Source organism: Achroia grisella, unplaced genomic scaffold, assembly GCF_030625045.1.
Source record: "Achroia grisella isolate CSIRO2021 unplaced genomic scaffold, CSIRO_AGI_Agris_v1 utg483, whole genome shotgun sequence".
Classification (NCBI taxonomy): Eukaryota; Metazoa; Arthropoda; class Insecta; order Lepidoptera; family Pyralidae; genus Achroia; species Achroia grisella.
In genome coordinates this window covers 558,982-582,940 of record NW_026712886.1, presented here as the reverse complement: position 1 = coordinate 582,940, position 23,959 = coordinate 558,982, and the positions used below count along the sequence as shown (strand labels likewise).

General features: G+C 32.7%; 1 protein-coding gene across 1 annotated transcript in view; it reads right to left on the bottom strand.

Moving 5' to 3' along the window:
• LOC131845766 (titin-like) overlaps positions 1-23,959 on the bottom strand; it is a 146,601-nt gene that overhangs the window by 608 nt on the left and 122,034 nt on the right. Inside the window, exons 6-16 of the mRNA XM_059194857.1 lie at positions 23,146-23,331; positions 22,121-22,269; positions 21,115-21,259; positions 9,202-9,338; positions 7,253-7,412; positions 6,293-6,450; positions 4,874-5,030; positions 2,962-3,128; positions 1,919-2,111; positions 1,059-1,230; positions 363-541 (exon numbers count right to left, since the gene is read on the bottom strand). Coding sequence (XP_059050840.1) covers positions 363-541; positions 1,059-1,230; positions 1,919-2,111; positions 2,962-3,128; positions 4,874-5,030; positions 6,293-6,450; positions 7,253-7,412; positions 9,202-9,338; positions 21,115-21,259; positions 22,121-22,269; positions 23,146-23,331 — 1,803 coding nt within the window. The remainder of the gene's footprint in view (positions 1-362; positions 542-1,058; positions 1,231-1,918; positions 2,112-2,961; positions 3,129-4,873; positions 5,031-6,292; positions 6,451-7,252; positions 7,413-9,201; positions 9,339-21,114; positions 21,260-22,120; positions 22,270-23,145; positions 23,332-23,959) is intronic.

Sequence of the window (23,959 nt, the reverse complement as noted above, 5' to 3'; positions counted from 1 at the left end):
CACAAATAATCGTCGGGAAATCTATGCATAAATTAGATCTTGCGATTCCATTTAACATACTGTGCTATTAGATTAATTTCAGTCGAAATATTTGTTGCATGACTGAATCGAACTTAAGCATTGGAAAGTAGTAATTATTGCCTTTGTCTATACATGAACACCATGTCATCTGAAGAACTAAATTTGTATAACTCTATATCCTGTAATTTGAATATCTTATCTCACTCTTTAACCAGAAACCGAGCTTAAGAAGCAAGCTGTATAGGAACACAAGTAGCCGTCTCCCTAGGGGATAGATACGTATGTAAACATGTAAAAAATGGTAAAGCTTAAACGTAATATTCATTTATAAATATACTCACCATGTGCCCTAGTATCTAGAGCTAGTACAGTTAATGGAGTATCATCTAGAACACCTGACCATCTTGCAGCCAGCACTCTAGAACCTCTGTGCCCTCTTACAACTACTGTAGGAACTACACTTTGACCTATAGATGAACCTCCATACATTGACACACCAACGTTTCTGCGCATAATTGTACTGTAACAGAAAAAATCATGAAATAAATTGTTTTATAAATTCATTTTTTACAAATTGTCTAGATTTCTTTTTCTTATATACACAACAGTATGGTGATATGATGCAGCAACAGCAACACCTAGATGTTGCTGGTCTCCATAACTGGTCTCTGGTGAATTGTGCGCGAATAATTAATGTACCCCAAAGTCTGAATAATAATCATTCAGACTCTGGGGTACTAAAACTGTAACCAAGAATGTTTTGGATTGTTATTCAAGAACGTTAAGATGAAAAAAGGAAACAAGGGCGACAGACAAAGAGGTGGGAGGATGATAGCATTGGGCAGAGAAACATGGAGTCTATTAGAAGAGGCCTATATTTTAGGACACGCTAATAAATCGAGGCATTGAAATGGAAACAAACAAGAACAAAATTAACCTGTCTATCAGAATAAAGCCTATAATTCAATTAATAATTATAGGCTTTTCTTCATTACATGTAATAAATAAATTCAATACTATTTTTTTTCTATTCTTACCTTTGTTCAGGATCGCGTCTAGGTCTCTTCTTTCTGCACATAACAACGAGGGCCACACACAATGTAGTTAGAATTGTCAACAAAACTAGTGATAAAACAGCTCCAGTCAGCAATGCCACGCTGTTATCTCCAACAGGAGGAGGCGGTGCTGGGGTCATGGTTTGAAGAGAACCTTAGAATGAGACAATTATTACAGATTATTTCATTGCTATTATTTAAAATATAGGCGTTTTATTTTATTAAGCTATTCAACTCTAAGGCCTAATGTCTAAATCGATTTTTATATTAGTTAATTGGTATTTAGACAAGATCATGAACATATTTTAGAACATTTAAATTTAAAAGAGCACTAGTCAAGTTTCTTGCTTATTCTATTTGTTATTCTAAACATACAGTGCAACCTTAATATTACAAATCCCAATATAACGATTACCTCGATTTAACAAATTCTTAGTAATACCCTTGAATTGCTCATAAGAATACACTTCTACATTGCGAACAACCTCTTTATAACAATTTTCAACTATAAAAAAGCAAATACTATTTTATATCTCAACCCAAAACCTTTATATAACGATCCCACCAATTTGGTTTTTTGTCCAATTTTGTTACCTACCTAGTTCTAAAATACATACAGTAATATATTAGTAAAATTTCTTTGCTAAATAAGATGATTTTGAGGTAAATAAAACTATAGTACTACCTCGGTATAACAAATTTTAGACCAACAGCAATTTTAGAGATTTTTTATATACTATTTATTTTAGATCAATTGCTGAGTTTTTTAGTATAGTTTTTCTAAAATAGAAATTTATTTTATATATTGTTTGTAATTAATAAATTTAATAAACTTAACTCACCAGGTACATCCAGATCATTGGATGACTTTATTGCTACACTGTGCAATGCTGCCGGTCGTGGAGATCGTCCCCTTGGTGTTTCAGAGTAAACGAGCAATGTATAACGACCCGGAGATAAAGCGTCGAGTGAAAACTGGGGACTATCATTTCTCACACGATATACAGCTTCCGATAATCCACGCCCAGATATACCCTGATAAATGATGACCATTAAGAACAAAATTACTTATTCGATACTGAAGATAGTCAAGTTGATAGTCATGCAAAATTTTATTACAACATTGAATGTGTTAGTATTCTGTACACTCACTAGTGAGAATAGTACACAGTCAAAGAGTTGCTAATAGCCTTGAACCGTACCTGACCATTCTTTTCAGACCTCAGGGTTAAATCTCAATATACATACAATACAACATAAAAGCATAAACACATATTAAGGACCCAGCAAAAGACTTAGTATAATGTTTCTCACTGGTAACCCAAGGTATTAAAGACATTCAAACTCGAAACCCAGGGATGCCAACCATACAAAAATCCTCGCACAGATATAAGACTTTTATCCTCTGTACAAGGATTTTTAATTTTCGTACATTTATGAGATTAAGACCGGAAATTGGCCAAAATAGGATGACGTACGAGATTAGAGCAAAATGAGACATTTTTTACAGGGAACTTGCAGCTTACCCGTAAGTGACTACCGCCGCCCTTAAGCGACACGAGAGGAGTTGCAAGTGGGTTGCCCGTCTTTTAGGAAGTATTAATTTTTTTTCTTCAAGGTCAATATAGTATCGGTTTGGAAATGCCGTTGATGGACGGTGATTCCACAATGTGGTTACACGTGGCAAAAAATTCTTGGAAGTACGCAAGGTCATTGATGATCGGAATGGTATTTTAATTCCTAGTAGAGAGTACGATGGTGAAATTGTAATAATCCGAACAATTCCTTGGATTATACTTTTAACTTCGTCGTGGGTGGGTAATTGTTTTAAGGTGGGCATCCCTGCAAGGAACATAAGCACGGCGTGCAGAGAAGCCGCGCTTACCTGATCGTTCATAGTGGATATCTCATTATCTTCATGGGCCACGTCTTGCCGAGGCCGTACCTCCAGGGCTTCTAGCAGGAACCGTTGCGTGAGTCCACCGTCATGACCAGGTTCGCATTGGAGTACTTCATTTTCGATGCCACAGTTGCTCGGAGGTTCTGGGAGAGCTAGTGATACAAATTGAAATTTTTTTGTGTTACATATAGTCCATTTTTATGCTATATCATTTACTGGATAAGCAATGCAAGTATCATAACGGAATAGCAACTTGACCGATAGATCCTTATATAAAAAGAACTAGAATCTTCTTTTCTTTATTACATTAGATGTACCAAATTGTAAAATCGTGAAGAATCGATAACTTTATTACTGTTTTAAGGTTTCACTTAAAAACGACTGCAGGGTTAAAGAATTAGCGATGAATTAACTGCAAGAATATTAATCTGCGTTCCGAATGAATGGTAGAATAAAAAAATATGACCATTGAAAATTGTAAACGTTAAATTATTTGAATAAAGATTATATATATTCTATTCTACGGATGGATGCGAAAGGTGAAAGATCGCACATCATGGATCTGGTGGAAGGCATTGGAAAAGGCCTATATCCAACAGTGGAATGAATATTAGATGAAACTCTGTATTTTTCCTGTCACCGAAAATACATAAGATAGATACGGACTGTAACGATGATGATATTCTATTCTATTTGTTTAAATATTTAATACGAAAATTGTATCATATTTCCACTCAAAATCTTTAAGATCTATGCAGATAGTTATGGTTACATCTACATACATTGCGTACTTAATCCCTAGCTTCTGGTCAATCTACAATAAAATCCCACTGCCTATTTCATAAGCACGTATTCCTTCTCGGTCCATACATGTATGAATATTTACTTTATCCAAAGGTTGGCTGGAAGATATTACTGCAGAATAAGACCGCCTTTGTACATGTGTGAAAAGTATAATATATATAAACATACTAAAGCATCTGAATGAGCACGAAGCGAATAATAGTACAAACTGTTCTCTTTCTAGTGTAGTATAATGAATATAGTAATCTATACGCACAATAATAATCATTACAATTTGACCGATACAATTCACTCCAAAGTTACGCATCGCAAATACTCGTATTTGATAAATGATAAAATTTCAGCTATTTTGATACTAGTTATTTCTATTGAATTAGAAATTATTTTACGACAGTCGTTTTAATTATATAAAGGATTCATAATATTTTGTTTATTAGCAAGTGTAATATCACAAATATTAAAAGTCTAGTGCTGTCTATTCGAGCAGTCGTAATCTGGTCGCTGAATAGTCAAAACTGTTTCCAAGCTTTATCTGAACTCTATTAACTGCCTAACGATGCTTCGTTCAGACGCAAAACATGTATCGCAATATGGGTGCAGACTGTAGACTCAATAATGGTCGGAATTTGTTCAGTAATAGAGAAGATCGTAAACCTTACAGTAGCGGTAATCAGGTTTCCGCATAAAATTTTTGTCATAGTCATAGTGTCATAGTGTCATATATGCTGTAGCGGAATTACATAACATAATATAAATCTATTAAGAAACAGCCGGGCACACACACACTGGTGGCCCTCCGATCGATCCCCCGTCCAATTCAAGCGAGGCTCGAAATTACGACGCCCTGAGCCGAGATTCGAACTCCTAGCGGTACATTCAGACTAAAGTCGTATTCGTCATGCGGGAATTGGCTTTCAGTCGCTGCATAAGTCATTCCGCGGATTTGAAGTGTCATCTGCACTCGCCCACTGTCGTCCAGTGAAGCTGTAACGGCCAGCTGCGGCCAACAGCATTAGTGTAGTCCGAAAAATTGTTACTATGTTATAAATTCTCACTATATTCTCTAGGATAGAAAGCTTAAGGTTGTACTCACCGGCGGGAACTATTCTGAACAGACACGGCTCTCTCTGGTTTCCTACGTCGTTGCTGGCCCAGCATGCGAGCCAACCAAGATCATCTTCACTGTCTTTTGGTAAACCATGGATTACAGTACTGCTTGTACCCATCACTGTTACATTAGAAGCTGGTATCTAGTCAATAAAAAAAAATTACAATTGTAATGTATCAATTATTTTAGTCAAATCATTATATTCGTCTCCAATCTATTCCCCATCCAATTCAAATTGGAATCATAACTACGACAGTCTGACCCGAGGTTCGAACCCCTAGCGGTGTGCTCAGACTTAAGTCGTATCCGTCAGACAGGAGTTAGCCTCAGCCGCTTCATAAGTCCATCCGCGGGATTGGAGTGCCATCTGCACTCGCTCCCTATCGTCCAGTGAAGCTAAGGCCAGTTGCGGTCAACAGTATTAAAATAGTTTGAAAAAAAAATGTTATTATGGTTAATATATAAGACCCTCGATTGAAAACTCTACAGACAGAGTTGAAAAATACTTTCAGTCTATTATTCCTGAGTGATATAGACTATATATTAATCTAAATATATATAACTCAAAGGTGACTGACATAGTGATCTATCAATACATAGCCCAAACCACTGAAATCGGAAACTTTATCAATTTTACACCGCTGAAATTAAAATGACGTAGGCATGCAGGTAGACGTTATATAAAGACGTTATGAATAAAATGTACCGAACCCCAAGAAAATGATTTTAATAGACTTGAATTCTTTGTACGCCTTTTCACGAAAATTGCGATCCTCTTATAATTTATACACATATGGGGGTAGAATTAATCAAAATATAACTTTAAATCAAACAAAAACACTACGAGGTGAAAGTTTTTATGAAACTTTGTCAATTTTATTAATTCTACCTCCAGGAGGATAAAATAGAGGTGAAAGTTTTTATGAAACTTTGTCAATTTTAAACCAGTTTATGCATGCAAAGTCTCAGCCCGATCGGCTGAGACTTTGCATACACATATAGATGGAGTACAGAATAATAATATATATTTATTTAATTATGCATAAAAAATTACATACAATCACGAATTTGAAACGCATAAAAGTATAGTATTTGACAATAGAAGTTTATTAATAATCTAACCTATGTGTTTTTTTTATTTATTTTTTATTTTATTTCTTACAAACCAACGGCGTTATAATTTAATTTACATTAACGTATGTTGTAATATTAAAGTATAACTATAAGTTTCAATTAATTAAAATAAAGTATATTGTATTGGCTTGAGCTAAAACAAAACAACCAAGTAGGAAATTAATAAATTAACTGAACACACAAAACAAAAATGAATTAAATGTGTTATGATCGAATTTCTACCATAGGGCGACCACTAGTATGTATTAATACGTTTTAATTTGCACATACCGGCAGAACGTCTTTAGTGCCATTATAAGTCCAGTAGAACCGTAAAGGTCCAGCGTCTCGCAAGGAAGGAGCGGTCACTGAACACCGAGCTCTTACTTCTCCTCCAGGAGTTCCTGCCAGCTGCTGAATGACGCTACCAGCTGCACATTCTGGACGTGCTGAAATAGTTTTATTTATATAATTGTAAGGATAAATAACTGACTGTCTTTTTTTTATAACACGGGATAAACGAGCCTGCGGATCACCTGATGGTAAGTGATTACCACCTCCCATGAGCTCTCGCAACACCAGAGGAATTGCAAGTACGTTGTCGGCCTTTTAAGAAGGAATAAGCTCTTTTCTTGTAGGTTTCAATACCGTATCGGTTCGTAAATACCATTGCTGGAGGCTGATTCCCCTCCCTGATGTTATTGTGGATGGGAAAAGTTTCTAGAAAACCGCACTGTGGTGGATCGCCATTCATCCAGATGATATATATATATATATAATATATATATTCATCCAAATTTAACATAAAGTGGGAATAGTTGTCTATACACATGATCAGCACCATAGACATCACGTTATAAGATGATAACTCTGGTACTCGTCTTACAGAATTATTATAATTTTAGCACCAATTACCAATATTTAGCACACTATAAGCTGTGCCATAAATGATAAACTTGGATCATTTATGACATAGCTATTGTCGTTTTATAGTTTTAGGTAGACAACTGATATAAATACTTATAAATATATTTTTTTCTATATACACACATATTGTACATAGCCAGATAACCACCCAGACCGGTACGTATAGTCATATCGTGAATACAAATATTGTACCGTCGAACTTGCGACCATCGGAAGTAACGCGGTACTAAACCGCTAGACCGAGGTCGTCAACTGACAAGAAACTTAGCTCTTATTCTTTTCAAATGACACGGTGTATTTAACACGAAAGTTTACAATACTTACATAGTACATCCAATGTCAGAGGTTCACTTAATGCACTTCCCTCTGAGTTTCTCGCTCTGCATCTGTACAACGCGGAGTGATGTCTCCTCAAGCCTCGCAGCATCAGCTTGTTCCTCTCCACCGAAATACCATTAATGGGATCATCTCGGATAACATGTACCTGATGGAATAGTTTTGAGTAGAAAATAGGATATAATCACATCAAACTATCTTTATTTTCATGTAGGTTTTTCCATAGATAGTACTAAATATATAAAAAAATGCTTATATTTATTACCAATCTGTTTTAGATTAGATTTAGCAAACAAAATCTATACGAGTACAAAAACAAAACTTATTACATAGAATAACATCTATACATCCATACATATAAATAAAATTGGAGTGTCTGTTTATAATATTGAAAGAACCGTTTTTTACTGCATGCATATGAATATAAATACGGTACATACACCATAAAAACCACTTTTTAAAATTTTTGTCTGAAAGAAATAGAGAGTAACGTAGGCTACTTTTTTAAAATAGTATTAAGTTCCACGCATATGAATATAAATACAACGGGAAAATTCATACACTCATAAAAAAATAATTTAAAATTTTTGTAATCTGTCTGTTTGTCGAGACATTCTCTGTTTAAATCACGGAGAGTGTTCCGAGGAATTGTTCAGATGAATCTCTGAATTTCATCATCGCTGAAACTAAAATACCATTCTGATTATCTGGATAAATATTCTATTAAAATATGCTATAAAATCTGATATGTTGGGTTCTTCAGAAAAAAATTGCCATGTACAACCAAATTTGGAATCACAGCGATGGTATATCCGAACCGATACGATATTGAAACCTTCAAGAAAAGAGCCAGGGCAACGCCCTTGCAATTCACCTGATGTTGCGGGTGCTAATGGGCGATGGTGATGGTGTTTCACCAACAGGTGAGCCGCAATTTTGTTTGTAACCTACTTGTGAATCTCAATAAGGAAGGTAAGGTTGTAAATAATTATAAAACAACAAATTTAAATAAAATTGGAGTGTCTGTTTGTAATATTGAAATAACTTTTTTACTACATGCATGAATAATATGGTACATACACCAAAATAACATTTTTTATAATTTTTCTGTTAAAAACCATTTTTACGGGACGCGATGACGACTTTTATTTTAGAAAAATAAAGTTAAAAACCACGCGGACGAAGTCGCGGGTACAGCTAGTTATACACATATATATATTTATTAAAATGTCGATATAATTAGCGGTGTAACAAAATATTGAAGAACATAAAACAAATGACAATCGTAATCATGAGAACACAACGTTCTATATTTGAATATTATAAAATAAACAATTGAAGAGGTTTTAATATCTATTTCTGTTGAACTTTCCAACACCCTATGCTATAATGAAAACAATTTGGTACTCTAATCGCGTAAATAAACTAATTTTGACCAATTTCCATCGGTCATAATCTCATACGAAATTGAAATGTCCTTGTACCGAAGACAAAATATTGTATTTGTCAGAAGAGTCTTATCCGTTCGCCATCCCTGGGTTCTGAATTTGAATGCCTTTTTTATTACCAATAAGAGAAACTGTTTGCTGGGTACTTATCGCGTGTTTATGCTTTTATGGGTGTGTTTCGGTTAGGATGATTTGGTTTATACTGTGTATTGAGGTAGTTCCTTAGCCCTCAGGTATGAAAAGAATGGTGAGGTATTCACTATTAGGTTGTGTGTACGACGCACCTCTTTGTTTATTATTTATGTATTTTATCTATTATTTTATATAGAAAAATATATATGACATTGTTCTTCTTGTTCTGCTAATTATTATACTTTTGTACATAATATTACATTATTGCTTCCTAAAACACGTGTTTGCATAATTATATCTACCAGCACCATATATATACAGTCCTTCGTTCACAGATTGAAAATAATTTGTTGTTACCTCTGCTCCTTTATAGAAGGTAAAATTTGTAGCAGGAGGCGAAGCATCCGCTGAACATGACAATTCAGCATTTTCGTCTTCTCGGAGCAGACGAGGTTCTTTCGGCTTCACGAGGGATATTTGGGCGACGGGAGGATCTGAAGCAATCAAAATCTTTAAATGTTGCTGCGAAATATAGCCGGATTTATCTTACAGCTTCGGTGGTCTTGATTCTTCCGATGTTCATGGGTTCGATTCCTCACACTGAGCATTGCTAGCGAAAAGTAGATAAAAAACTAGTTCAGTTTATGATCAATAACAGTCAAATGTGCATAATTCGTTCTTATACGAAATTAGGCAAAAAGAAACGAATGAACTTATACCTGCACTGTATGATTTAATATTAAAATAGTACAGAACATAGTCACTATCTAACACTGCTTCGCCAGTGATGTGAGGTGTTATCCAGGGTTAGGAGAAATTAATAGAAATTAAGTAAATATTAAGAATTTCAAATACATTTTAATATTTTTACGTAAATGTTATATTACATATTAACGGCTTCGTATGAGTGTATACTTATTAAACATATAAACCTTCATTAAACATATAACTCATCTCGTGACCACGGCTAGTGCAACCTAGTCGAAACGTCGAGAGAGGTTAAATACCTGTATTTGTCATAAAATTATTCGTGTTAAGACCAGGTCACACTATATATTATCGTGCCACTCTATATATTGCTGAAAATTGCAATAAAATCCGTTGCGTAGTTTAAAAGATTTAAGCGTAAGAACAGCGGGAGTGACTATTTTATACTATGTAAAAATATAACAACTCAATAATATCCATTTTCTTCAATAAGATCAAAGTCATAACATGTTATTAGTAAATATTAAAGTAGGTATAATCCGTCATACTAGTAGTATAAAAACTTCAATAACCATATATTATAAAAACATTCCTAACATTAGAACGTAAATTATAAAATGGTACAAGTGTACAAATTTAAGAGCTAAACGTATCATTGAATAAGTCTATTCACGAATCCCCAAGGGTGAACTACATTTAGGGTAATAGATTAAACTACAGAAATTTTCCACATTGCTAGTTCGATATGTATTAGAAAATATTTATAAAATGTTTATATCGATTGCCGCGGACATCTTAATATCAATATCTAGAAAAATGAACAATCTATGAAACTAGCGCCATCTAGTGATACAATTTTGAATTTAAAAGTAAACAAGTACTATAATAAACAAAAACAAATCCTTACTAATATTATAAATACAAAAGTAACTCTGTCTGTCTGTCTGTCTCGCTTTCACGCCAAAAATACTGAACAGATTTAAATGAAATTTGGTACACATATAGTCTAAATATAAGCTTAAACTTATATTTTAGACTGTTGATTAAATAGATATGACATTCTAAAATTCTATAACGTTACCTTTAAGTGGATAAAATAAAATAGGGGATGAAAATCTTTAAAGAAATTAGACATTTTTGATGCTAGAACTATGAAATTTTTTTCTTGGATTATTTAGGTAACATTATTGAATATTTTTTCTTTATTTGATTAAGATCACTATAACATGCCGACGAAGTCGGGCACAACTAGTAATTATAAATGGAATGGAAATTATATTTGTGATTTTACTCACAAATATAATTTCCAATTATAGGAATATTTTTTTTATTACCTAAGAGGTAATAAAAAAAATTATTCCCTTAATAATGCTGGTTTTGCAGTGGCAACTAGTAAGAAGAAGACCTTCATATAAAATTCCAAGATCATGCAGTATGCTTAGAACGCATATGAGTAGTTTAATATCTTATTCTCATACACAGATACTATAGTGTTCACTTATTTGTTATTTATGTCTTCTTGTATCTCCTGGTATGTAAGTTGTTATCGACATAATATCAGCTCGTAGGGGGAAAGAGGATTGTTAGTAATGTGGACTGATGGTCTCATTGCTAGCAATGTACCATGTCAGGTTGACCTCCACGCTGTTCCCCCTGGAAACCATCTTGATAAATTACTGGTGAATTTGTCACGATGGGCTAACTGACCTGACCTCATGCTCATCTTATCATCCTCCACTGGTGCCCCGCCAGCGTAAACCGTTAGCGCAGGCGGGAGCACCATTCCATTATCATCCATTAAAAAAAAATGTCAGCTCGTTAGCCACAGCTCTACGTCTTTACTCCGCGGCGCTTGCGCAGGGAATATCTCCCCTCTTGCGCACGGCGGCTCGTGTACGCTCGGCGCGAGACGACAAAGATTAAACCGCTAGTGTTTCCACATACACTACAGAGACTACACACGTACATATGGCGTAGTGTAAATTGTCCAAAGATAATGTCCAAAGAATCTTTCGGCAATTTTAACTACGCCATCTAGTTCCAAGCTAAGCAGAGCTTGTATTATTGGTACTAGACAACCGATTGATACTTAGATATATTTTTTTTTGGAAATACTTAGAAAATACTTATATCAACAATCATACTCATAAATACAAATATATGTATCGTGCGAGCAATCGAACCCGCGACCTTCAGATCTATTAGACCACTAAGACCTTAAGATGAGGTGTTACGGTTCTGTACTTGTATATAAAGACATTATATATATAGACAAAAAATATATGCGTCAACTCACCTAAATGACTTGCAACCATATAAGATTCTTGCTTTATCATGGTGCAGATGGAAAATATTAACCTATCAATTGTAATGTCATGATACATATGTATATATTAACTAGTGTTGTGCCATCTGTTATCATTGCGACTTATAATTTTAGACCTTGTGGTCTCGACATTGTTTGAAAATAAACAAAAACTAGTAATAATTACCTAGGACAATTCACACAGCGCTATGTAATCACAAGCTATGAACAGTTTGTGTTATGGATACTAAACAAGTGATAGAAGTACTCATATTTTATATATAAAATTCTCGTGTCACAGTTTTCGTTCCCATACTCCTCCGAAACTACTTGACCGATTTTCATGAAATTTTGTGAGCGTATTGAGTAGGTCTGAGAATCGGCCAACATCTATTTTTCATCCCCCTAAATGTTAGGGGTAGTCCACTCCTAAATTATTATGTTTTATTTGGCCGGGACAGGTAGTATATTTGTTATTACATACAATAACAATCATACATATGAATACAAACGTTCATATCATTTGAGGAGTCCAATTCGAGATGAAGCTAAACTGCTAGACTACAACAAACGTTATATTATACAATAGCTACTCGTCCCGGCTTCGCCCGGGTGTTCATGTATTATACATATAAACCTTCGTCTTGAATCACTCTATCTATTTAAAAGAAAACCGCTTCAAAATCCGTTGCGTAGTTTTACTGATTTAAGCATACATAGGGACGGACAGACAGCGACAGCTACTTTGTTTTATACTATGTAGTGATGATCTGTCAAATTAATCTTTTCCTTCTTACGTGTAGGGGTAGGGGCGGTAAGAATTTTATATTTATATACTAAAATGTTACGGAATTTCTATATATATTCAACTAGGCAAATTAACAACTTACTACATTTGCACTTATTCGTCTGGAACTAACATTGAAACTACTGCATATTGCATTAAGTTCTAAATCTGGTTCTTTTGTTTAAATCTACGATTACATACAGATTATTGTGTTAAATAGTAAAAACTCTAATAATTTCTATACAAATACGTTAATACCTACTATAATATTAATAGCATATATTTTATCAATTATATTTAAGATATATAAAAGTTATTATAACTTAAAACCCTTTTTTAAGATTGTTTAGTAAAATAATATCATCATAATAAATAAATAAATAAGCCTGGACAATTAACTTAGCACCATCTAGTTCCACGGTAAGCAGAGCTTGTGTTATGGGTTATCTAGTACCCCTGTGTTGACTGATATTAATACTTATATATATATTTTTGAAAATACATACATGTTATACTTAGAAAATACTCAGACCCATACAAACAATCATACTCATGGATAAATCAAATAAATGTTTGCATCGTGCAAAGAATCGAATCCCCGACCATCGGAACTAAAACCTTGTCCTAAACCGCTAACCTATATATGCCATCAAAAAAAATATGCATTTTGTAATTCATAAAACTTATAGACCGACAGGTAAAGTTTTACATCATTATACATACACAAAATAGTGTGAGTAATTTCGTATTTATTCTAGTCAGAGATATTCGATATTATGAAAGTAAAACTTGATCGTTCAATTATAGCAATTACTAGCTGACCCTGCAAACATTGTTGTAGTATACATTAAAATCCCAATTAAAAAATAAGGGTTGACGGTAAAAGGGTGAAATTTTAAAATTCTATGGATTTTTTAATATTATACATTTATAAAAAAGATGTAATAAATTTCTCCAAAAAAAATAAATGTTAGAGGTATGAAAAATGGAAAGTAGCCGATTAACAGAATATATGAAATTTCATAAAAATCGGCCATTGCAACATTTGCGAATCATAGATTTTTGATTTACTTCATTACTATCATAATTATAATTTTACTGTGTATAAGACATATATATCGTAACATATAAACATATTTAAAGTAGTCACATATATTAGTACATTAGTTCCGTATTATTACTAGTAAATACTGACATCTGATCGCTTATGCCTTAAACCATACTACCTAATTATGCGTGATTATTTACCTAACAATATATAAACGCAAAATAAGCAACTGGTATCAGTATGAATACATTTGTCTAATCATAATCAGTTCCAAATTAAACGATGATTTTAATTTATATACCACTAGTTATAATAGCGTTATATTATGCTTTTTACTATTACTTCACAAGGACTTTTAATTATTGGAAATATAGAGGGATAGTAGGTCCCGAACCAGTCCCATTCTTTGGTAACATTAAAGATTCAACACTCCGTCGCGAATTTATTGGTGAAACATTTGTAAAAATGTATAAACAATATCCTAATGAAAAAGTAGTGGGTGTTTACAGAATGACAACACCTTGTCTACTTATTAGAGATCTAGATATCATTAAACATATAATGATTAAGGATTTCAATAATTTTAGTGATCGTGGAATTGAATTCAGTAAACAAGGATTGGGAGCAAATCTCTTTCATGCAGATGGTGAAACGTGGAAAGTTCTAAGAGCTCGCTTTACGCCATTATTTACATCCGAAAAATTGAAGAACATGGTCTACTTGATGACACAACGCGGTGAAAAGTTTCTTCAGTATGTCGAGAAAATAACACATTATCAACCAGAGCAGAAGGTTCACACGCTTATACAGAAATATACAATGTCCACGATATCAGCGTGTGCCTTTGGAATTGACATTAAAAATTTCGATGATGGTGATGAAATAATAAGTGCTCTTCATAAAATAGATTCCAATATATTCTCAGCCTCATTTGCCTTCGAACTGGATATGATGTATCCTGGTATATTTAAAAAACTAAACGCGTCACTTTTCCCTAAACACGTCAACGACTTCTTTCATGCTCTTATTGCAGGAGTAATCAAAGAAAGAAATGGAAAACCCTCGAACAGAAAAGACTTTATGGATTTAATTCTAGAATTAAGACAGCAAAAAGATATTTATTCAAGTAAAAAAGTTGAATCTGATAAACAAACACATTTAGAACTGACAGATGGTATTATTGCTGCGCAAGCATTCGTGTTTTTTGCCGCTGGCTATGAAACGAGTGCAACAACTATGTCATTTATGCTGTATTTACTAGCAAAGAATCAACATGTTCAAGATAAACTGTTGGCAGAAGTTGATGAAGTACTCAAAAAACATAATGGAGAAATAACTTATGAGACGATAAACGATATGATCTATTTAGAAAAAGTATTCGATGAAACACTGCGAATGTTTCCGTTGGTAGAACCGCTGCAAAGAACTGCGCAACAGGATTATAAAATTCCAGATACTAATATTACAATAAAAAAGAATCAAACTGTATTAATTACACCACGTGGAATTCACTATGATTCTAAATATTACCCCAATCCAGAAGTATTTGATCCTGAGAGATTCAATACGGAGCAAGCAAGAGAGAGACATACATGTGCATATTTACCATTCGGTGCTGGTCCTAGAAACTGTATTGGTATGTAACTTTGTATAATTTTAAAGAAAAACAATATTATTTAATAGAATAGAGAATATACTAATTTCAGAACTTAATCGGTTTTCCTATAGCATTTTTAATTTATAAAATAAAAAAAAAATATTCTGTGGTCGATAAAGGAAACCTGAGAATTGTCATAAGAATAAGCGAAAGGGGACAATTATCAAAATTAAAAAATAACAGAATGAAGGGATAATTTAGATTTTGGTTTTTCAAAATATAAAGATTTATAAATATAACATAAAATAACGAAGTACTCGTTGTTCCTGTTCATCCATGTCTTTCATTTTTATTATATACTCTAATGAGTTCTGAAATCTTTAGAGCAAGAATTCAAATTTTTTTTATGAAATGGTAAACAAGTTGGTCTTGAATAGATGACGAGTGGCAGGGTTTCTTGCGTTTATGCCTCAACAACACTATGGACGCGTTACGTGATGCTCGTGGTACTACTGATACGTTGCTGTTTAGCAGGACTATCTTAGATATTATGCCATCGTATCCTGTAATTTAACCGTCTAATCTTACCCTTTGTTGCGGTATAACAACACAATATTGTCGGTTGAGACATTGTATATTACAGATGATAGTAAACTAACAAAATGTGCATTAAAATATCTTATATACTAAATAACAATAGTACAATGAAAGGTGGATACGGTTTGTGCAGTGCTTAGTAGATATTATTCAGTTTGTCTTACTGGCCTTAATTAATTGTATGTATTTCATTGATAAGATATCTCATCCTTTTTAACTAAAATACATCTACAAAAGCTCTTACTTACCGACTGGAACTAGCCAGACCACGCAGATTTTTTATAAAATCTACTTTGGAATATCTTGGAATAGTTTAATTATTTTCGTAATTGTATACTTTTTGTAATTGTTTCAGGTATGCGTTTTGCAAAAATACAATCCCGTATATGCATTGTAATGCTACTATCAAAATTTCGAGTGGAACCCTCAAGAAACACTATGAACGAAATAAAATTCCACCCAAAGAGACTGGTTATGGCCCCTTGTGATGGTATAGTACTAAATGTAGTACGTAGAACCAAATGATCCTATTAAAAACCAATAAGTCTACGTAATAAAGACTGCACTGAGCATAATTATCCAGGGTCGCAATTACATATGTCAGCACTACGTAAATTTCTGATGGATTTTCACACTTTTTACATCAAATGTAATATTAATAAACTAATTTATCCTCACGACTGTTATTCAAGATGGGGTAGTCGATAACATTGACAACGTCGAGGTCAATTTTATGGTGAACAGAATATTGGGTGCGTGTATTTTGAATCCAACATAGCAGGGATCCAGCTATATTCATCAGGTATATTTGCTTTTTTTCGGACTGGTCTAATGGCCGCTGCTGCCCTTTACAGCTTCACCGGTCGATAATGTGCAGTCTAAATCCAAGTTTTATGTAACTTGAATACGGCTTTTAAATAAATTATGTAATTAATTTAGTAATGACGACCTCAATTAACATTAATATTTTTTGTATATTTACTCATATAGATCATATCCTAGATAAATACATACTACACCTTTATCCAAATATATATAACTCGAAGGTGACTAACTGACATAGTGATCTATCAACGCACAGCCCAAACCATTGGACGGATCGGTCTAAAATTTAGCATGCAGGTAGATGTTATGACTTAGACATGCGCTAAGAAAGGATTTTGATTAATTCTACCCCCAAGGGGATAAAATAGGGGATGAAAGTTTGTGTGAAACTTTTTCAAATTTAAACCGATCGGGCTGGGACTTTGCATGCATAAAGCTACTATGACGTAGGCATCTCCTAAGAAAGGATTTTGATAAATTCCACCCGTAAGGGGATAAAATAGGGAATGAAAGTTTGTATAAATCTTCTTGAATTTTTGACTGATTGAACTGAAATTAAAGATTGGAGCTACTATGATGAAGACGTTCGCTTAAATAGGATTTTGATAAATTCAACCCCCATGGAGATAAAATAAGGGATGATGTAGGTTGTAAATGTATTAGTTTGAACCTATCAGTACCTAATAGAACGAATAAATTAAGACGAACAAAATAATTTTTAGTTATTTAGAAATCCTTTTATTTTAGAAAAATAAAGTTAAATTCCACGCGGACAAAATCGCGGGAACTGCTAGTTCGATATAAAATGAGCAACGCAACGTCATACAACTAGTATTTCATACAATTATTACATCTAGTTGTTGTTGCCAAAACATAATGTGTGAAGTTTAAAAAGTTAAATAAGTTAACTGAAACCATTACGCAAGTCTGGCAATAAGCTCTCCCGCTTGACAGTCGGCGATAATATTTTAACTTGACGAGATAAACTCCAAGACAAAGTTGTGTATACACTGCGTTTACGTTCCCTTGTAAACGTCGGTATTCTCATGAGGGGCCCATAAATAATTTGTATTCTAAGTTATTGCTGTTACTTGCTATGTAAAACAGACGTTCCGTTTAGTGAAACGGATTAAATTAAATTAGATGATATCAATTATTAACGTAATATATTTAAACAGTATATATAACATAAGTTAGAAGTTTAATTGCTATTTATATGAGCAATATCGGTATTCTAGTAGTTTAAGATACTGTCATTGCCGAAGGTAGTGAGTTTTTGTATTCTAAGTTATTGCTGTTACTATGCTATGTTAAATAGACGTTTCGTTTAGTAAAACGGATTAAATTAAATTAGATGATATCAATTATTAACGTAATATATTTAAATCAGTATATATAACATAAGTTAGAAGTTTAATTGCTATTTATATAGCCAATATAGGTAGGTATTCTAGTGGTTTAAGATACAAAAATGTCGTTGCCGAAGGTAGTGAGTTTTTTTATTTAAAATTTTTTCTCTACTATGTAATTATTGTATTCATGAATATGATTCTTTGTATGACGGTCTCGATGATATAATTTGTGTGTGTGTGTGTGTATCACATATATATATGATAGTCAATGTCAAAATCGATTATTTTCATATCATAATACAAACATTTGTATTCAAATTAATGACTGTTTGTTTAGATTTGGGTGTTTTCTATGCATAATATGTATGTAATTAAAAAAAATATTTATATCAGTTGTCTAGTACCCATAATACAAACTTAGTTAGGACTAGATGTGTGAATGAATGAGCTTAACGAAGGTATTTATTGGTGAAAATCAAGTATTTCAGTTACATGTAATTTTAAAACAACATTTATATGAAACGTTTATATGAAATCAAATCAAAAATTACTCATTCTTGTAATTGAATTAGGACTTTTTAACACGCTTATGAATGTCAATGTTTTTTTATATTAATTTTTTTTCTCTACCAAAAAAATACTTATTACTTGAAAAGTGCCTTATCTGATTGACAAAATTTCATCGAGTTTGATTACTTATTGTATTAAATAATAATATAAAATATATTTGTGTGTGTGTGTGTGTGCACACATATATATATATAAATTGTTAAATGTAAATTTAATTGACATGCAAAGCCACGACTAATAGCTTAGGTAGCTGATAAATATAGAAATATACTGCAATAGGCACAAATACATATATATATATATATAAAATTATATACTCTTAAAATTTGACGCGGTTATTATTCATCCGTAAAGTTAAGAAAAATCACGTGATATTACAAGGTTTTTATAGTTCCCTATCCCTACAGTACCTAAAATAAATAAAATATAGTAAGATCCCTTGGTCTTCCTACATTTTACATATATTGAAAATTTTGGTTGTTCGGTAAGTAATTTCGTTTTTTCCTAACTTAGGATTCAATTGTATTGTAAAATGCTGTTCAAGCCAGAAAGAAATTGATGTGTGTGGAGAAGTTGTGTGAACCGTACGCCAGTGCCAGAACTGGTTCGCTAAATTTAACAGCATTTTGCCCTTTCTGTAGTAAAACAGAAAGGGTATATTTAAAAGGGCACCAACCAATAACTACTGCATAGAGTACTCTCAAAGCATATAGAAATTATACGGCTTAAGTGTGAAGTTGAGTACAAAAAATACAATTAAATCCTAAGTTAGGAAAAAACGAAATTACTTTCCGAACAACCAAATAGTTTAATTATTTTTGTAACAGAATAGATAATGAAAGATTAAAGTAATGAACGCTCTTTACTGAGAGACAAAGTTGAGAGTTGGCGCCGAACAAGCATCACCGGAACTCCAACACTTCCCTATCTACAGTGGTGTAGTTTTGATATACTGTGCCGCTTTTTAGTTGTTCCGTTTCTGTTGTACTCGCACTAAATTTATCTTCAATTGTAATACTTCTATTATATAGAGTCTTAAATTTTTTATCTGTAAGTATAATGCTGGCCATGATTAAATTAATTGTTTGTACATTATTATAGAAAACGTCACTTTGAATATCTTTAATATCTCAGGAGTTTTTCTTATCTCAACGTGTAAACTTTATCATGTTAATACATTATATACAGCAAAGAACCTAAAATTAGAAACCTTAAAATATAATATAATAACTAAAATAGATTATTAAAAGGAGTCCCTTCCGGCAAGGTCCCGAAGATACTGACAGCGTTCCCCTTTGTTTTAATATATTATTATTTTAATATTTAATCTACTGCTGATTACTCTTATTTCCAATAGTAATGCTTGGACAATTTTTATGTGACAATATTAATAATAATAATAATCCTAAATGCTCAACATAATAAAACTGAAAATAACCACGCGAATAAAATACCGAGAGACTTGACATGCCCCGTCCTCGGTACTATCAGCAGCCGCTGTGAAAAGGAGAGTATAATAATCTCAGGACAATTGACACAGCGCCATCTAGACTCAAGTTAAGCTAGCTAAAGCTTGTGTTACGGATACTAGATAACTACTAAAAATAGGTAGTTTTTTTTCGTAAATACATACATAGAAAACATCCAAACCAATACGAATAATCATACTCATGAATACAAATGTTTGTGCCATGGGAGGAATCGAACCAGTGACCATCGGAAGTAAGGCATGCTAAACCGCTGGACCACCGAGACCGAAAACATTTGATTTAACGCTACAATTTTATTTGGTAAGTAGAGTATTCGACGATTTTTTTAATAGTTGTGTAATTATTAATAGCAAATACTTGGTATTTATTTTAAATTTGATGCCACTTGAGAGAAATATAAGATTTTGGGTGTGTCTCTTATGCATTAGTCAGTTAAATTTAAAGATAGTTTACATTTTATTAAAGATAAACCTAGTTATCACAAAAAACACTTGAAAAAATTAACCGGTCTAAAAAAATTTAATTATTACATGTGTTATGTAAATAATAAATGAAAATTTTTAGAGCAGTAATCTTTTACAGCAAATATTTGATATTTATTTTAAATTTAATGGCACTTGAGATAAATATAAGATTTTGGGTAGATCTCTTATGCCTCAGTCAGTCAGATTTGAAAATAGTTTAAATTTTATTGAAAATAAACCTAGTTATCACAAAATACACTTGAAAAAATTACCCGCTCTAAAAAAAAAATTCAATTATTACATGTCTTATGTAAATAATAATTGAAAATTTAGTAGAGCAGTAAAAAATTTGTTTATAAAAGTTTCTAAAATTTTTTTTTATTTATCTTATCTAAAATTGGTCAAATCTGAAATAAAAAAAACGTACATTAATTAATATTCCAAGGAACATCCTCTTTTATAAATTAAGTCATTTAAATTATATTTAATACAATTATTCTATAATATCATAGTTGAAGCGTACTTACACATAACGTCGAAGGTGATCGAGTCCTCCAGAGTATATGCTGGGAACCAAGGATTAGAGACCCTGCAGACCAGCTGACGCCCACTATCTTCTCTTCTCACATGCCAAGTTAGAGTACTCTTGGTTATTTCTCCGTCTACATCCACCTAGCAAAAACCATCGTATTATAATATTAAAATGACTTATGTGTTTTTATTGCATACAGTTGAGTTTCTTGCCAGTTCTTCTCAATTGAATCGGTATACTGAACTGGATGGTAGAGAAAAATGAATGAATAAATGAATGAAAAATCTTTATTGTTCCTCTCACAGAAAGAAATTAACAATTTCATAAATTAATATCTACACTAAATATAAAAAAAAACAACAATTACAATATAGAGGTATCAATGGGCGGCCTAATCGCTAAATAGCGATTTCTTTCAGGTAGCCTTTAAAAAATAATAGGTTCATAAGCGACTAATATGTCCTATACGATCATATTTAACAGTGTTTATATTAAGTTTATTTGTGTAAAGATGATATATTTCACAAATAAGATAATAAATATTAAATAGTGTAATTGCCCTTTTTAAGACTTTAATTTATATATTTTTTTTTTATAACATAGGGGACAAACGAGTATGCGGTAAGTGATTACCGCCGCCCATGAGCACCCGCAACACCAGGGGAATTGCAAGTACGTTGTCGGCCTTTTAAAAAGGAATAAGCTCTTTTCTTGAAGGTTTCAATATCGTATCGGTTCGGAAATACCATTGCTGGAAGGTGATTCCACAATGTGGTTGTGCGAGGCAAAAAGTTTCTAGAAAACCGCACTGTGGAAGACCGCCATTCATCCAGATGATCAGGATGGTATTTTAGTTTCTGGCGGGTGGTACGGTGGTGAAACTCAGCAGCTGGTATTAATCCGAACAATTCCTCAGAACACTCCCCGTGATATATATATATTGTATTATATTTTCACATTATGTACTTAAAACATATATTATATTATATATAAAATGTCACCTCTGTTAAAGTGGAATCTACTCTTTGTGAGTTGATGAACCAGTCAATATTTGGGGCTGGTTTTGAACCTTGAGTTGTGCACGTGAAGGATCTATCTTGGCCAGCTCGCGTTGCGCCTTTGCCGCTTACGCGAATAAACTGTGGTTTTACTGCAAAATAGAAAGAAGTAATAAATAACCTATTCATAATTATATAACTAATAAAAGACTACGATTAAAAAATAATAATAATATTGAAATTTAAAAGATGGCGAAATCCCTTTGTCAATTAGAAAAGTTAGTTGATTTTTTCAAACAGAACAGCAAGTTTTCGTAAATTATGTCTAAAAACTATGTTTATTGCTTTAAAAAACAATCGCATCACAATTGGTCTCGATTTTTTTTTAGGCATATTACATATGAAACTTTTATTAAAATCCGTAAACAGTGCGTTGAGTTTAATTATTGACAAAAGTACTAAAAAAACTATTAACGGTATTGTAAATAAGACGGAATATAAAATGCATTCGATAAATATTTATTGTATAATAAATAATTATAAGAATCAGTGTAAGTAATTAACTAATTATTAGTCTTATTATATATTATTATCCATACAACTACACAAAACTGAAATGTCTGTTATAATGTTTGTAATTTAATTACATCGAAAAATATTTTTAAACATTTCTATCCGTCTACCTCTGTGTTTCTTCTTAATAATCTCTGAAACGGCAGGATCGAATTAACGGGATTTTAACTTGCAAATAGCTACTATTACAAGTTTTGTTTTTGAAATTATATCTTATTAATATTATAAACGCGAAATTTTGTGAATATGGACGGATGTTTGTTACTCTTTCACGCAAAAACTACTGAACGGATTTTGATGAAATTTTCAGTAATATAGAAACAGAATAGCATACCATCAATTTCACGCGGGTGAAACGCGGGCAAAGCTAGTATTTACATATCATAAAAAAAAATCCACGGAATTTTTTTTAAGGAAGTTAGTTAATTTAAAAGGATAGTTGTAATAGTACTTACGATATAATTTAAGTGTAACATTCCTAAACTGTGGCTGCAGTAACGGTGGCTTCACTTTACACTGCAGTTTAGTATGGGACATCTCCCTGGACAGCCTCTGGAGATGAAGCTGACAAACCGAGCCTTCCTTTGTTATGGCTAACAACTCCTCGCCTCTGTACCAAGAAACATCTGGCGGTGGTTTTCCTACATGAAAAAAATTTGATGATGAATAGACTTAATGTCATATTAGTGAACATTGGTTTACTTGTGGGGACTGTTCGGGTTACGAACCCTGATTAGACTATTTCCTTTAAGATTATGTTGAATAAGATCAAGATTGGCTGAAACTAATCGAACTCCTTTTGATTTTGCTGAAGGAGAAAGAGAATTAGTTTCAGGGTTTAATATTGAGTATAGAAGAGGGGGATTTGCTTTAATTTTTTTAGCTGAATATTCAAGACAATAATAGCATATGCTGGTGGTCACACTATTCTCCCAAATTTGAATTTAAAAATGAATCTGTATTATTGTAAACATGTACAACATTTATTTGAAAAGAATATATATATAAATATAAATATATAACTATGCACACAATATATAAAATAATCGACTGCTATGAAAATATATGCTGTTACGACGATCCAGCAATTAACCTCTGTTGGGTTGACTAAAGGGTGTCGGAAAATTATTGACTAACTGCGCGCACTGTTGACGCGCTCGTAATCCTACTGACTAACATTTGTGCATCTATGGTGTCGTTTCCCTTCTGCAGATTGTTGTACGATTAATATTTTTTTATTGTTCTCATTTACTGAGAATAAACTACAAC